The sequence below is a fragment of the Vipera berus genome (genome assembly GCF_964194415.1).
Source record: "Vipera berus genome assembly, chromosome: 1".
NCBI classification, from domain to species: domain Eukaryota; kingdom Metazoa; phylum Chordata; class Lepidosauria; order Squamata; family Viperidae; genus Vipera; species Vipera berus.
Window position 1 is genome coordinate 360,537,006 of NC_138202.1, and position 17,095 is coordinate 360,554,100.

Below are 17,095 nucleotides of genomic sequence, written 5' to 3' on the forward strand. Positions count from 1 at the left end.
ACGGTCGTACGTTTTCGGTGCCGTTGTCACTTCGGTCGCTAAATGAACCGCTGTAAGTCGAGGACAGCCTATATGCAACGTGGCCTGATTTGATGTTGAAGCCTTATTTGGATTGTCACCAAATTAAGGTTCTTTTTTCTGCTTTCTCTCTTCCCTTTTGTTTTCCCTCAGCTCTCGGAACCAGAGGCTCCCGTGGGCCTGATCCGGTCCCATTCGCCTGTCATCTCGGTCAAAGGGATCGTCACTGAGATCGAGTCGATCCATCAGGGAGGATCGCAGGGACCAGCCAAGGCAGAGACCGCCAACAATCCACTCCCAACGTCCAAGAGGACCCCCCTCCATGAGACGCCCGCTGAGGCGGCCTGGCCTTGGGACAGCAAGCACGGGAAGGCCGAGGAAGCAGGGGACGCGGCTGGACCCGTTCCGAAAGAAGCGGCTCGGGAGCCTTTGAAACCGGATCCGGATGGGTCTTCCTTGCCCCCGATGCTCGCCTCTAAGCCAGAGGTGGAAGGAAAGGGCTTGGCTGAAGACCCCGCAGACGCTCGAGTCCTCCCCGGGCCCAAATGGTGTCCTGGTTCTGTCCGACGGGCCACTCTGGAGTTCGAAGAGCGTCTACGGCAGGAGCAGCAAGATTTGCAACATGCTCCCCCCGTTGCCCTCTTCCCCGTCCGGAAGAATTCCAGGAACGAGTCCCCCGCGTCCGACCCGAGCGCAAAGGGCAAGAATGAGGATCCGCCTCACGAGCCGGCCCAGTTCCCGAAGAGTAACGAGGTCTTGAGGACAGGCGGCATCTGCGAGACGGCGACCGTCCCCAAACCGCCATCGGAAGCCTCTTGCCCACCGGAAGTCCCTGCGGAGACATCGGGTGTCACCCACGAGCACCGGATGGTGCTTTGGATGGAGGGTGACGAGGGTCTTCCTCTGCTCAACCCCCTCCCCAAGAGAATCGAGATCATCGAATACACACCTGCTCTGCCTGGCACGGAGGGGGCCGAGAAGGGGACCACCACCCGGATCCCGGAGAAAACCCTGGATGAAAACTGCAACACCACTTTTGGCTCGGAGATGCCGCGATGCAGCCCGGATTCGTCCGGGACTCCAGAACAGGAGAACGGCCCCTTCAACAAAGCCCTCTTCTCTTGGGGGAGCCCCAAGGAGACGGACAAGGAGGCAGGGGAGACGGGGGCACCGTCCAACCCGGCAACCGCCTTCTCTCCTGCCAACCGAGCGGGGCACTCCCCTCCACCACCTTCATGTGGCCAGCACCATCTCGGCCTGGAGGGGGTCACTCAGGACAGCACAAGCACCGAATCTGAGCTGGCTCCCTCGGGGGGCTATGCTGGAAATGGGCACTTCTCCCTGGAGGAGAGGGGAAGGGGTTTCTTGCCCTGGACACGCTGGACCCCCAATCCGGGGGGAAACCCTCCGGACATCCGCGCAGCCCCGCCTCTCCGCTGCCCTTTCCCTCGCCGTTCCAGCTGCGACGGTTGCGCCAAAGACGACGGCCAGGGGAGCAGCCTGGTCAAGCAGCTAGCGAAAGAACTGGAATGCCGCTTGCGGCAAGCTGGGCTGACCGCCCCGTCCCAAATGAAGCGCTCGGCCTCTTTGGCCAAACTGGACTGTCTGGGCTCTCTGAAGGACGACTTGCCCCGTGGCTGCTGCCTGTCCACCGGCGCCAGGCCAGTCTCGCCAGAATCGCTCCGGGTCCCCATGCCGGATCCGGCCATCTCCTGCTTGGCCATCCTGTCTCCCGAGCCCACGAGGCATTTGGTGGAACCGGTCAAGCTGTGGGAAAGCTTGGCCCTGAGCCGGCCGGTGGAAAGGCCCCGGGCTCAATTCGCTCAAGACTTCCCCCCAACCTGTGGCCCCCCTGAAGGAACGTGGACTTGGCGCCATGGCCCGGCCCAGCCAGCCGGCCTCTCTCGAAATCCCCCCGCCAGAACTCGACTGCCCAGGAAGTTAAAAAAATCCGAGCGGAAACGAACCGCCAACCCCGTCTATAATACGATGTGATCTCAGATTCCCCTCCCTCCCCTTCCCCCTCCTTCAAACTTTTCACAATTCCTGGGTTGTGTGTTCTTCAAATTGGCGCAGATGTAATATATACCGAAACATGCACTTTATTAGTTAGGTTGAGTTTTTTTTTTTATATATATATATATATATATACATATATAGATCTATATATGTGTGTGTATGTATGTTCTTTTATTTGTACGGTTCCTCCTTTTTTTGCATGTACATTTTCCAGGTGGGCTAAAATTCAAGCTTTGGTTTTTGTTTTGTTTTTTTGTTCGTTTAAAAAAAAAAAAAGGACTCCCCCATCCGTGCGAGGGACTGCCGGAGCAACCCCACGCTGTTTGTCCTCTTCTGTTTTATCTCGTTTTGTTTTTCATGGGGTGGTTTTTCTTTTCCTGTGAAAAGATTTTTTTACCTCTATTTTTTTTCCCAGCTTTGTCTTAAAAGAACACTCTTTCTTTTGCAAATCAAAGGGGCGGGGGGGGGGGGAAGAAGCCGTGGGTTTTATTTTCCCACCATCACACTCATGCCGTTGTCCGAGAGTAGGGTTTGGGGGTGTGCAAAGCCCCCACCCCGCTCTGCTAATTAGGGGGTGGGGGCTCGCACCCCCCCTCCTTGAGGGTTGAACCCCTGGACCCAAACAGTTGTGAAGTTTTATTTCTCTCTCTGCTCACCTCCAAAGATGTCCGGGAGAGGCCACAATTTTGCAGCACACGCACGTCAGGACAATATTTTTGCACCCGTAATGTCACTGATTTCCACCATGCCACCTCCTGTGGAGCCCCCCCCTCCACGCAAAGGGCCATCCTGATGCATTTGAGGAGGGGGTGCAACCCCACCCACCCCCCACAGGGTTGTTGGCTGGAGAGGGCCGGTGTCCGAACCTTGTCTCCGATTTTCTCCTTCCTCTTCCCCCCCCCAGGAAGCCCCCCCCCCCGCAGCCATGGTGTGCCCCCTTCCCTTAGAAACATCTGCCCACCTCTGCAAGCTGGCAGGGAAGCCTCTTTGCCCGTGCGTGCCCACCCACCCAAGGGCCTCTGCAACACAGCGGGCAATCCGTAGCTTCGCCCGCCGTGTCCGTTTGCGGGCTTGCAAGCTCCCCTTTGCTGAAAACAGCCCCTTTTTAGCCGCCAAAATATATATATATATATATATATATATATATATATATATATATATATATATATATATATATATATATATATATATATATATATATATATATATATATATATATATATATATATATATATATATATATATATATATATATATATATATATATATATATATATATATATATATATATATATATATAAAAATAAAATTTATTTTCCGGAACGGGTGTTCTTTTAAGGCAGGCGTTGGAAAAAATAAATAAAAGGGTCCGATTCTCCGGTTACTTGAATAAAACGGTGGGCCTTCTCAAAACTTGCCGGCTATCTCTCTCTCCTTTCTCTCCACTGTGCAAAGCTCTGGAAGTGGGGGTGGGTGGGGTGGGGTGGGCTCGTGGGGTGTGTGTGTGTCTCCTTGCCTTTCCCTTCCCTCCCCTCCCATCAAGCACTTCGATTAGAGTCCAGAAATGAATTAAGAGTAGGGGGGGTCACCCCTCTGGGGTCCCGTTCCTCCCAACTTCGTGTCACCAAAACACGGGGAGGGGAGGAAAAAAATTGTGTGTGTTTGCGTGTTTTGTGTTTCTGTACATAATAGGACTTATTATAAACAAAACGGGGTGGGGGGTGGGGATTTTTGTCCTTGCCCCCCCCCTCCCTTTGTCCTACTTCAAGAGGCTAACATCTCTTCTGTAAACTGGAAAATCCATTTTTTCTTTTTCTTTCCCCCCCCTCTCTCTCCCCATTTAAACCGAATTCTCTCCGGTTATTTGCGCTCCCCTTTGGGAATTAGGCTGGACCAGGGGTAGGCAACCTCGGCTCTTTTATGACTCATGGACTTCAACTCCCAGAATTCCTGAGTCAGCTATGCTGAGGGGAAAGGGAGAGGTTTCCTTGCTGAGCCACGCTGGCTGAGGAATTCTGGGAGTTGAAGTCCACGAGTCATAAAAGAGCCAAGGTTGTGTACTCCTGGTTTAGGCCTAGGCCGCTTTATGACTCGTGGACTTCAACTCCCAGAATTCCTGAGCCAGCCATGCTGAGGGGAAAGGGAGAGGTTTCCTTGCTGAGCCACGCTGGCTCAGAATTCTGGGAGTTGAAGTCCACGAGTCATAAAAGAGCCTAGGTTGCGTACTCCTGGTCTAGGCCTAGGCCGCTTTATGACACGTGGACTTCAACTCCCAGAATTCCTGAGCCAGCCATGCTGAGGAGAAATGGAGAGGTTTCCAAGCTGAGCCACGCTGGCTCAGGAGTTCTGGGAGTTGAAGTCCACGAGTCATAAAAGAGCCAAGGTTGCCTACCCCTGGGCTGGACTGTTTGATAGTTACCAACTGCTTTGTTGTTTTTTTTAAAAAAACAAATATTTGAAAATTAGGAGGGGGGGTAGTTATTTTGCCAGCTGGTGCCAAAACGCATGTGAGTGTGTGGCTGTTTTGATTTGTGTTTTTTTTTTAATTTCCGTGGTTTGGGGGTTTTTTTGGCCTTTGGATCGACCCCGTTGCGTTAACCTGCCTCGTGCCGGTTCTCTCCGAGATGCTTCTCTTGGTGTTTTGTCGTGGACGGGTGTGCGTGGCGCGATGCTCCTCCCCGTTCCTTTTTCCCCTCTTTTCTGGAAATCAGGGTTTTTTCCCCACAACGGCTGTCGCGTCACGCTTCCGGCGGGGCGGAATGTATTAATGCACTGAAACGTTCCTTCCTCTTCACCGCCACCCGAAGAAGAAGAAGAACCGTGTCTGGATTTTTATTTTTTATTTTTATTTTTACACCCTTGGGCAGGCCGGGAAAGTTGCCGACTCTGTCCTTACTACTACTTCTTCTTTTTTTTCTTTTTAAAAAAATCATTTATTTCTTAGAAGGCTAAGAAACCACATCCAGAAAAACCTGTCGCGTGTTTGTTTTTATTCTCTTCCTGTGGACTCTGTAGATCTCCAGACCAGTTGAGGGCCAGAAACTTGAGGTCCACAAAGAGATTAAGAGGGACCCCTGGTGGATTGCACCCCAAAACTTTCCGGGAAGCGGGGTGCTCAGTTCTTCTTCTCTTGGGACTTATGATAGGTTTAAGCAGGGCGCTTGAAACGTACCGTCGACTTCCCAGCTCAAAAGGGCGCCCGTCGGCGGGAAGGTATTTTTTGGGGGGGGTTCGGTCCCCCTTCTCATAAAGGTCTCCGAGTCTTAACTTGAACGTTGTGCAGATTGTTGTAGCTCAGCTTGGCCTGGTGGACTTTTGAGGGTGGTGTAGAGTTAATTTTGGAGGAAGTACCCCTTTTTTCCCCCTCCAAGCCCGGCTGGATGCCCACACCCCTTAATTGAGAGGAGGGGGCTTCTCTGTGGCTGGAATGGGTGAACTCGCCGCGACCCGTCTTCCGACGGGACAATTTGCTGTCGTCGACTCGCCGCGAGACAATTCCAGGTGGGATAACTCAGCGCGATAAATGTCACCCGCCACGGTACCTTGGACAATTACATCGAGAAAAATAGAAATAAAATAACGTCCATGGACCCGTGGTGGATAACATTTGTCGCATTGAGTTATCCTGCACAGAACGGCGAGTTAGCGAGTAGCGAGTTAGCCGCAACGAGTTGTCCTAGACCAGGGGTAGGCAACCTCGGCTCTTTTATGACTCGTGGACTTCCACTCCCAGAACTGGCTGAGGAATTCTGGGAATTGAAGTCCACAAGTCATGAAGGGGCCATAATTCCCCCATGCTGGCTCAGGAATTCTGGGAGTCAAAGTCCACGAGTCATGAACGAGCAAAAGGTTGCCTACCCTTGCCCTAGATCCTTCCGTGGCCACCGTCAGCCCAGCTAACCACCAAGATTGGAGGGCTTTAAATGAGACACACACACACACACACACACATCACGATCCATCATCCTTCTTGCTATTGAGTGGGTCAAAAAAATCCAGGCCTGCCTGAATAAATTGGAGCAGAGAGATAATTCAGGAATTCTTCTCCGATCGGTTGTTGCGCTGGTGACTTTTCCGGGCTGCTTAAGAACCTAAAATTTTGATTTTTCTCCTTTTTTTTTCCTTCTCAAAGAAAGAAGCCGTGGATTGGATCTTGAGAGGGGTGTGTGTGTGGGGGGGGGGGTTTCTCCCCATTGGATCCAGCCAGCTCCCGGTTTTGGGGTTTTTTTTCTCGCACTGATGCCGAAAGTTGGAGCCCCTTCTGCCGTCTGAACCTCACCCTATCCAAAAAAATTTGGTTTTTATTTTACATTTCTTTCCCTGTGCAGGCGGCGAATTTAAAAATTGCACCCTCCGGGGAGCGGTATTTTAACCCAAGAGCGAGAAATGGGGGAGTCTGCATTTGGGGGGGAGGGCAGGGCCCCCAAACTATTCATCTCCATTTCTTAAGTCATCGGGGGGGGGGTCTCTTCTGGAAGCAAAACCTGCACTTTGCAGCTCATTGGAGTGGCGGGGGGGTCTTTTGAGAAGGGGAACATCAGCCTTCTGTTCATCCAGTTGCACCCCAGACTCGGGCAACCCAATATCTGCAGCCTTGGGGGGGGGCAGCCTCCCCCCCCTAACTCCCTTTTTCTCACAATCCAAACCAAGAGGGCCGGAAAAGCTTTGCAAGAGCTCTGGCTCGCTTTCGGCTTAAATTGATGTCGATTGATGAAAAAACTCGATCTGATCGGAAGTGTTGCTGTTTGTTTTTGTTAAAGGGGGCAATTTTTTGGGGGGGGGGAAATCTCCAGCAGTCCCCATTTCTTTTACCCCCCTAAAAGGAAAAAAAACCCCTTCATTTTTCACTGCACTGTCAACCTTGTAGAGTCTGAGAATTGGACGCTTACGGGACCCCCCGGCAGGCGAGCGAGCGAGCGGCATTTCTACCGAAAGCGCGAAGGGGGATAACTTGGCGAGCACTGCAGCTTTTCCCAATCTTGGTCCCAGAATTCCCCAGCCGGTCCTTCCGGCTGGGGAATTCTGGGAGTTGGAAGTCCACGCCTCTTAAAGGTTGAGAAACACGGAGCTTCTCTCGAGGCTCACCCGTTGTGCGTCCCCCCCCCGTAAGAGCTGAGCATCCTCAGCCTCCCAACACCACCCAAGGGGGGGGCTTTGCTGTTCCCCCCCCAAATGGGGTCCTTGCCCCAGCTGAAATTGTAACCCCGGGCCCATCTTCCCCTCGATCCTCACAGCCACTCCAACCCCCCATCCAGACCAAAAAGACCCCCCCTTTGACGGGCAGCACAGGAAGGCTACCGCCACCACCACTATTCTTTCCCCCCCTCCAGATGTTTTGGAGGATTGGGGGGGGGTGTTTTTCTCATCTGGGGTCTCATCCGTCCAAAGGCTTTTGCAAAGGCTCCCCGGTGCGGCTTTGCTCCAGCGAAGGACCCACCTGTCTTTTGGAATTGGGGTGGGGGGGCTAGCTGTAATCTGTAGGGGTGGGTGTCTTCTCCAAACGGGGATTTGCATTTTTGCGGGGTGGGCAGAAGGGGTGCATCCTGGCCATCGTAAAATTGGTGTGTGTGTGTGTCTGTCTGCAACGTGGGATGGGGTGGGGGTCTCTCCAGCAACTTCAGGACGGAATGGGGGGGGAACCATGTTCGTCCCCCTCTTTCCCTTCTTCCCCTTCCAACCTGTCTCTCCCCCCCACCCCACATCCTCTGGGCTCCCTCTCTCTCTCCCAGGGGCTTCTAAGATAGACTGCCTGGACACAAGGATGCTCGGCTGTTTTTAAATGTGAACTCCCACCCTCCACGGGGGCTGACTCCATGTTCTTGTTACTGAATAAATTTTTATTTTGAGAACCAGCAGACTCTTGTGCTTAGTGGAGCAGGGATGGAGGTCTCCCAAACCAAAACCTTCCTGACTTGGGGGTTTTTCAGGGGGTCCTCAACTTACGACCATTCGCTTAGTGACTGTTCGAAGTCACAACGGCGCTAAAAAAAAAGCAACAACCATTTTTCGTACTTAACGGCCGTTGCAGCCTCCTCCCCCTGGTTACCTGTGATCAAAATTCGGACACCTAGCAACCGGCTTGCATTTATGACGGTTGCAGCGACCCGGGCTCGCGAAGTGGACGGGGAATCTGGATTCACTTAACAACCCTGTGACTCACTTAACAACGGCAGTGATTCCCTTAACAATGGTGGCGGCAAAAAAAGGTCGTAAAATGAGACCAAGTTGACTTTACAATTGTCTTGCTTGGACTCGATTGCAATCGTTAAGTCAAGGACTTACCTGTATGCTGGAGTCGACTTTGGACTCAACTGTGGTCGTAAGTCAAGGACTTATCTGTATGTCCATGTGTTGAGCCTGATTCACAGACCGACAAGCCACAATAGCTGGCTCCTGAGCTACAAAGCCAGAAGCATGCCAACCCCATCTAGGCTTGGGCGGGTTGTGTGAAGTTGACCCACAATTATCCAAATCGAGCCCAGAGTGGCTGGTGGTGGGTTGCAACCCCTTTGCACATCAGAATCACTCATTTGTGAAAGGGGTGGCTGCATACATTTAGTCCCCGACTTGCGACAGTTCCTTCAATGACCATCCGAAATTATAAAGGCATTGAAAAAAGGGAACTACGTTTTTCACACCTACGACTGTTGCACGATTGCACCCATTCAAAATTCAGCTGCTTGGCAACTGACTCACATTTATGACGGATGCAATATCCCGGGGTCCCCTTTTGTCAATAGGGGGGGGGAGCCGGATTCACTTAACAATGATGTGATGAACTGAATCAGTGTAAGAGACTGGACAGCCCTTTGTCTGAAATGGTATAGGGTTTCCTACCTGAGCAGGGGGTTGGACTGGATGACCTCCAAGGTCCCTTCCAACTTTATTATTATTATTCTCTTAACAATTGGAGCAAAGCAAAGTTGCAAAAAATCCAGCAAAATTGACCTAACAGATGCGTTGCTTAACAACAAGGGTGGTCATAAATAGAGGACTATCTGTAATTCAACAAATAAATAAATTTCTATGGCAAAAACCTAAGGCCTTCGGCTTGTGCAGCAGGACTGTGAAGTCCGTTTTTTTTTTTAAAAAAAAACATTAACTCAGAAATCCGTATCAAAAAACATTCACTTCTCCTGTAAAGGAGAATTATGCAGTTCATTGCACGGCAGTATTTCATCCCAGTTACTAAACATGGATCAATGAGTTATTTATATCTCATCTATGTCCTTAATAAAGGCGTGGAAGGCAGTGCAAGTAACCGTTGACTTACAACAGGGAGCAGGATTTCCCCTCTTGATAGCATTTTATGAGGTTCTAGAACAGAACACAACTATACAAAAGCAAATAACAGGACACAGTGGGGAAAGAATGGAGGAGGAGGAGGAGGAGGAGGAGAAAAGGAAAGAAAAAAGAAAAGGCATTGACTTCCAACTCAATAGAGCCAGAAGGGACCTTGGAGGTCTTCTAGTCCAGCCCCCAATCTTATCTCATTCTTTGATAAAGTGACCAAATTAGTAGACCAGCAAAATACTGTGGACATTGTATACCTAGATTTCAGTAAGGCATTTGACAAAGTAGACCACCACCTACTCCTTGGTAAATTAGGAAAAGGTGGAATAGACAAAATCACCACCTGATGGATCTGTAGCTGGCTGACAAGCCTTACTCAACGAGTAGTCCTCAAGGGCACTACATCCACATGGAGAGAAGTAAGCAGTGGGGTACCACAAGGTTCCGACTTAGGCCCAGTAAACTCTTCAACATCTCCATCAATGACTTAGATGAGGGAATTGAAGGGGAACTCATCAAATTTGCAGAAGACACCAAACTGGCAGGAGTAGCCAACACCCCAGAAGACAAACTCAGGATCCAAAAAGATCTTGACAAACTCAAACCATGGGCCCTGTCCAGCAAAATGAGCTTCAATGTGGACAAAAGCAAAGTTTTATATTTAGGAAGGAAAAAAACCCGGCTCCAAAACAGCCACTGCGAGAGGGACCTCCGAGTCCGAGTGGACGATCCCTTGACCGTGTGCCAGTCGTGTGCGGCAGCAGCCAAAAAAGCTAATACAATCCTGGGTTGCATAAACAGAAACATAGAATCAAGATCACAGGAAGTATTAACCCTAGTGAGGCCACACCTGGAATAAAGGTAAAGGTAAAAGGTTCCCCCCGCACATGCGTGCTAGTCGTTTCCGACTCTAGGGGCCGGTGCTCATCTCCGTTTCAAAGCCGAAGAGCCAGCGCTTGTCTGAGGACGTCTCCGTGGTCACGTGGCCGGCATGACTAGACGCCAAAGGCGCACGGAACGCTGTTACCTTCCCACCGGAGCGGTCCCTATTTTCCTACTTGCATTTTTACGTGCTTTCGAACTGCTAGGTTGGCAGAAGCTGGGACGAGTAACAGGCGCTCACTCTGCTACGCGGCACTCGGGATTCGACCTGCCAAACTGCCGACCTTCCGATCGACAAGTTCAGCGTCCTAACCCACTGAGCCACCGCGTCCCTTGTACACCTGGAATACTGCAGTCAATTTTGGTCACCATACCGCAAAAAAGATGTTGAGAGAGGGATGGAGGGAGGGGAGGAAAGATGGAAGGAAGGAAGGAAGGAAGGAAGGAAGGAAGAAAGAAAGAAAGAAAGAAAGAAAGAAAGAAAGAAAGAAAGAAAGAAAGAAAGAAAGAAAGAAGGAAAGAAAGAGGAAGGAAGGAAGGAAGGAAGGAAGGAAGGAAGGAAGGAAGGAAGGAAGGAAGGAAGGAAGGAAGAAAGAAAGAAAGAAAGAAAGAAAGAGGAAGGAAGGAAGGAAGAAAGAAAGAAAGAAAGAAAGAAAGAAAGAAAGAAAGAAAGAAAGAAAGAAAGAAAGAAAGAAAGAAAGAAAGAAAGAAAGAAAGAAAGAAAAAAGAGGAAGGGGAAGGAAGGCTTCTTTTGTTTCAAAAACTTGACCCTCACCCTTTATTGTCACTTTTTCTTTCTCCACACTGGTGCCCATTAAAAATGAAATTTCGGCTTTGGCACAATCGTCATAAAACAGGGTCATAAAATGTCGTAAAATGCAGCCCCATTGCTGAGGGTCAAAAGTACACCACGTGGCTACACCAAAAGCCCCCAACCACTAGGAATTTGAGTCCGGGTCCGTCAGACCCCTGAACCATCCTTATGCCACCCTGCCGTAAGTCAAGGACCAGCAGCGGCTTCCTGGACCACGTCCTACTTAAGAGATGAAGGCGTGGTTCTTCCACTCAAAAGAATTCACCACTGCCAGAAACCAATCCCGCAACTCTGAACATGTGCAGAGTGTAGCCATCGTAGCCGCCAAGCAAACAGACCCTTTTCTTTCTCATCCTCCTCTGCTAGAGTCATAGAATAACACAGTTGGAAGGGACCTCGGAGGTCTTCTAGTCCAACCCCCTGCTTGAGCAGGAGGCCCTATGCCAGAGCTGTCCAATCTTCGGAACTTTAACACTTGTGGACTTCAACTCCCAGAATTCCCACGCCAGCCATGCTGGCTGAGGAATTCTGGGAGTTGAAGTCCGCAAGTCTTTTAAGTTCCCAAGGTTGGACACCCTTACCATTTCAGACAGCTCCAGTCTCTTCTTGAAAGCCTCCAGTGATGGAGCGCCCACAACGTCTGGTGGCAAGCAGTTCCACTGGTTAATTGTCCTCTCTGTCAGGAAGTTTCTCCTTAATTCCACGTTGCATCTCCCTCTGACTTGCAACTCCCAGAATTCCCCAGCCGGCATGCTTTAAGATAGGTGGACTTCGAATCATTTGAGTTGGAAGGGACCTTGGAGGTCTTCTAGACCAGCCCTTTGCCCAAGCAGGAGACCCTAGACCGTTTCAGACAGATGGTTGTCCAATGTCTTCTTGAAAACATCCAGTGATGGAGCACCCACAACCTCTGGTGGCAGGCTGTTCCACTGATTGATTGTTCTCAGGAAATTCCTCCATATTTCCAATTTGGAACTCCCTCTGTTCAGCTTCCACTGTTGCTTGCTCCTTCCTTCCTTCCTTTCCTCCTTCCTCTCTTCCTCCATCCTTCCCTTCCCCTAGTTCCCTTCCTCTTCTTCTTTCCTTTTGTCCCTCCTTCCCATTTTCCTTTCCTTCCTTCCTTCCTTCCTTCCTTCCTTCCTTCCTTCCTTCCTTCTTCCCTCCCTCCCTCTCTTTCTTTCTTTCTTTCTTTTTCTTTCTTTCTCTTTCTTTCTCTCTCTCTCTCTCTCTTTTTCTTTTTCTTTCTTTCTCTCTCTTTTTCTTTCTTTCTCTCTCTCTCTCTCTCTTTTTCTCTTATTCATTCATTCATTCATTCATTCATTCATTCATTCATTCATTCATTCTACAATGATAGAATCCTAAGCCTGCAAGGGGCCTTGGAGGTCTTCTAGTCCAACCCCCTACTCAAGCAGGAGACTCCATAACCATTCCAGAGAAATGATCGTCCAATCTCATCTTAAAGTTGGGTATCATCAATATGCTGATGATACCCAGCTTTTCATTTCGACCCCAAACCACCCCAGCGATGCCCTCGACGTGATGTCCCGCTGCCTGGAGGCGGTCCGGGTCTGGATGGGGAGGAAACCCTGACAAGACTGAGTGGCTGTTCGTGCTGGCATCCCGGGAAATTCCGATTATCCCATCTCTGGCCCAGGGGGGTGAGCTATTACCCCCCCGTAGATAGGGCTCGCAACTTGGGGGTCCTTCTAGATTCACAGCTCTCTTTGGAAGAGCATATTGGAGCTGTGACTAGGGGGGCCTTTGCCCAGGTTCGCCTGGTGCGCCAGTTGCGACCCTATCTAGACCGGGATGCCTTGCGTACAGTCACTCATGCGCTCGTGACCTCTCGTCTAGACTACTGTAATGCTCTCTGCCCTTGAAGTCCACTCGGAGGCTCCAGCTGATGCAGAATGCAGCCGTGCGAGTTGTGCTGGGGGTTTCCCGATACTCCCATGTTACACCTTTGCTCCGCGAGCTGCATTGGCTGCCGGTTGCCCTCCGGGTGAGGTTCAAGGTGTTAGTGATGACTTACAAAGCCCTACATGGCATGGGTCCGGATTACCTACGGCAACACCTGCGGCCGGCATCAACTTCCCTCCGTCCAGTGCGCTCCCACAGAGAGGGCCTCCTCAGGGTGCCGCCGGTCAGAGAGTGCCGACTGGTGGCCCCCAGGGGGAGGTCGTTCTCTGTGGGCGCGCCAGACCTGTGGAACCGCTTGCCGGTCGAGCTCCGGACGGCCCCCGACCTTCGCTCCTTCCGGCGTGATCTAAAAACGCATCTATTTGAGCAATCTGACCTGGTCTGATGGGTTAGGGTTAGGGTTTTAAATACATCTTAATTATTGTTTTAACCTTGGGCATTTATTTAATCGCTTTTAACTTTTGTATCCTGTTTTTGTATTTATTGCCCTGAGTCCTTCGGGAGAAGGGCGGTATAAAAATATAATTAAATTAAATTAAATTAAAAACCTGCCAGTGATGGAGCACCCACAACGTCTGGAGGCAAGGGGTTCCACTGGTCAATTGTTCTCGCCGTCAGGAAATTCCTCCTTCATTCTAGGCTGGATTCTCTCTTTAATGATCTTCCCTTTGGTTTTCCTTCCTTCCTTCGCTTTCCCTCGCCCCACTGAAACGGCCCCGTTTGTCTGTTCTAATTTTATTTTCATTTTCTTTTTTAATGGCTTCAACAAATCGTCTCAAGCGGCCGTCCGCTTGAAGCGGCAGCCCACGGGGCTGTCCGGCAGGGGTCCTTCACCACCACGGCCAGAGACCCTCGGGAAGGGGTGGGGGAGACCAGGAGACCAGGAACCCAACACCTTCAACACACAAAGAAGATCAAACCGAAAGATCCTTTTGCAGCTTGGAAAGAGGAAAGGGTGGGGTGAGGGGCAACCCCCCCCCTTTTTTTAATTCACAGGAAACAACGGGCCTGCTTTAAATTCCGTTTATTTATTTATTCCGCTGGAAGTGATTGATGTCGCCAGTGGTTCATATATTGCAGCATTTATTGGCTTCACTCTGTTTTTTTTTAAAAAACTGCTGGTTATTGACCTAATAAATATTATTGATTGATTGAAAGGCATTTCTGTTGGTTTGTTCCCATCCTGCCTTTACAGCCAGTCCTGAACTTACAACGATTCATTTAATGACCGTTGGAGGTTACAACGGCACTGGAAAAAGTGACTTGTGACCATTTTTCACACTTACGACCATTGCAGCATTCTCTCTCTCTCTCTCTCTCTCTCTCTCTCTCTCTCTCTCTCTCTCTCACACACACACACACACACACACACACACACAGAGTCGCAGGATCAAAATTCAGACGCTCGGCCTCTGACTCATATTTATGACCGTCGCAGGGTCCTGGGGTCACGCGATCCCCTTTTGCGACCTTCTGACAAGCAAAGTCAATGGGGGGGGGGAAGCTGGATTCACTTAATGACCGTTGGACTAACTTAACAACTGAGTGATTCTCTTAACAAACATAGCAAAAAGTGATCCTTTGAGAGTTGAATGCAACGAAATCTCACCTTAATGTATGCCGATTGGTGTATATTCAAAGTGACAACAAAGTTTCTATTCTATTCTATTCTATTCTATTCTATTCTATTCTATTCTATTCTATTCTATTCTATTCTATTCTATTCTATTCTATTCTATTCTTCTATATTCTATTCTATTCTATTCTTCTATATTCTATTCTATTCTATCCTTCTATATTCTGTATTCTATTCTATTCTGTTCTGTTCTGTTCTGTTCTGTTCTGTTCTATTCTATTCTATTCTATTCTATTCTATTCTTCTATATTCTATTCTATTCTATTCTTCTATATTCTATTCTATTCTATCCTTCTATATTCTGTATTCTATTCTATTCTATTCTATTCTATTCTATTCTATTCTATTCTATTCTTCTATATTCTATTCTATTCTATTCTATTCTATTCTTCTATATTCTGTATTCTATTCTATTCTATTCTGTTCTGTTCTATTCTATTCTATTCTATTCTATTCTATTCTATTCTATTCTATTCTATTCTATTCTATTCTATTCTATTCTATTCTATTCTATTCTATTCTTCTATATTCTATTCTATTCTATTCTTCTATATTCTATTCTATCCTTCTATATTCTGACCCCCAATGGCCCTTTTTGCAGGGGGGAACCAGAAGAGGGGAGAAGACCCCCCCGCTTCGCCCCGCTCCCCCCTCCCCGCCCAAAGACACAGAGACTCTAGCAGCCCCTTCCTCTCCGCGCTGGGGGGGGCGCTGCAGGGGGACCCCCGGGCCAGGCACCTGGAGGGGCAGCAGCAAGTCAAACCCCGGCGGGCTGGTCCAGCCCCCCACCCCTCCGGCCCCATCCACCACCACCACCCCCAGCCCCCAGCCCCCAGCCCCCCCCCGCCGCCGCCGCAGTTGGAGGCTATATTAGGAAAGTCAGCTCTGCACCAGCGCCGCGCCTTCTATAGCCGGCCGCCGCAGAGCCGGGGCGGAGTTGCCGCGCCCGCTGCGCTTGGCGGGACCCCCGTGGAGGTCGCCCCCCAGCCGGGCAGGGCAGGGGAAGCTCCCCCGTTTACAGGCGGCCCGGTGGTCGTCGCCCACCCACCCACCCACCCATCTAGGGAGGAGGAGGAGGAGGAGGGGGGAATCCCCGCGTCACTGCGCCTTCCCACGAGCAGGTGAGCAAGCGCTGGCCGGGTCGGGAGAGAGGCTGGGGCGCCGAGACCCCCGCCCCGGTTTTTTCCCCCCCTCTTAGGACTCTTCACTTCCCCGGCTCCCCCCCTGCCCCCGTCCCACCAACCCGGTGCAAAGCCCCGATTCTTCCAGCTCCTCGGGGTTGAGGAGGGGAGGGAGGAGGGGGGAGGGGGGGTGAGAAACTCTGCCGGAGTTTTTATGGCCCCCGCGGGAATTGGGGAGAGGTCTCGTGGGGACCCCTGCGGCAGCCTCCCTCCCCTCCTCCCCCCGTGCAGAGTGGGAGGGCGTACCCCCAAATTCTTCTCCACCCCCACCACCCCCTTTTGGAGCTTTCGCTGGATAGAAGCAGAGAGGGGGGGTGGGGGTGGGGGGAAGGGAGGGAGGGAGGGACGAAGAAACTCAGCCGGACTTTTTGGGCCGTGGGAATTGGGGAGAGGTCTTGCGGGACCCCTGCGGCAGCCCCTCCCTCCCCCGCCCGTGCAAAGTGGAACCCCCATTTTTCCCACCCTTATGGGGGCTTTTGCTGGATAGAAGGTGAAGGGGGGGGGAAGGGAAGGACGAAGAAACTCACCCGGACTTTTTGGCCCGTGGGAATTGGGGTGAGGCCTCGGGACCCCCTACCGCCCCGTCCCCTGGTGCAAAGTCGGAGGGCGACCCCCCCCCAATTTTTCCCTCTGTGGAGCCTTTGCTGGATAAAAGTGTGGGGGCTGGATGGAAAAATTGGAGAATTGGAGTAATCGGAGAAACTCCCCAACTTCAAAAGGGGTGTTTGTGTGAACCAAACCAAAGGTAGCCCCCCCCACTTTTCCTTCTCTGCCCCCCCCCCCACGCGCACACATGAAGGCTCATCTCTAAACAAACCAGCATCCAAGGAACTTTTAGCAATCTTAAATTTGGTTTCCAATGGACCTCTTTGAAAAGGAAGGGTGGGGAGGGGGGGAAAGATCAGTCAATTGGCATTACAGGAGTTTGGGAACGGAACCGCCATGTCCCAGCGCAGTCTAACAGGGAACGCCTGAAAAGGGAGGCATTGCCCCTTTTAAAGCAGCATCCCCCAAACATTGTTCCCTGCCAATTCTGTTGAACTCGCCCTCCCCCGTCGCCCCCCCCCCCCAAATAGCTTGAGTTTCTTAGATTTTTCTTAGATTTTTTTTCTTAGAGTTTCTTAGGTTTTGGGGTGATTTGCTCTCCGGGCTAGTCTCACTAAGTTTCTCAGGCAAAGCGACTGAGCAATTTTTGGTTTTAAAACAAAATCCATAAGGTTAGAAGTTTTGGGCTCAAGAGTAACAAAGTTGAAGGGGACTTTAGAGGTCTTTTAGTCCAGCCCCCTGTTCAAGCCTGTTAGAGGTGACCCTGAGCATTTCCATCCTCCTTAA

At 50.6% G+C, this 17,095-nt stretch overlaps 2 protein-coding genes across 4 annotated transcripts in view; both read left to right on the forward strand.

The window, feature by feature from the left end:
* SSH2 (slingshot protein phosphatase 2) overlaps positions 1–3,149 on the forward strand; it is a 153,597-nt gene extending 150,448 nt beyond the window's left edge. For all 3 annotated transcript variants that reach the window (XM_081337793.1, XM_081337791.1, XM_081337792.1), the window contains exon 15: positions 172–3,149. In XM_081337793.1, the coding sequence (XP_081193919.1) occupies positions 172–2,013 (1,842 nt within the window). In that variant the 3' untranslated portion in view covers positions 2,014–3,149. The remainder of the gene's footprint in view (positions 1–171) is intronic.
* A 12,358-nt stretch (positions 3,150–15,507) lies between these two features.
* CORO6 (coronin 6) overlaps positions 15,508–17,095 on the forward strand; it is a 37,765-nt gene continuing 36,177 nt past the window's right edge. Inside the window, 1 exon segment of the mRNA XM_081338224.1 lies at positions 15,508–15,703. The gene's annotated coding sequence lies outside the window, so the exon portion shown is untranslated.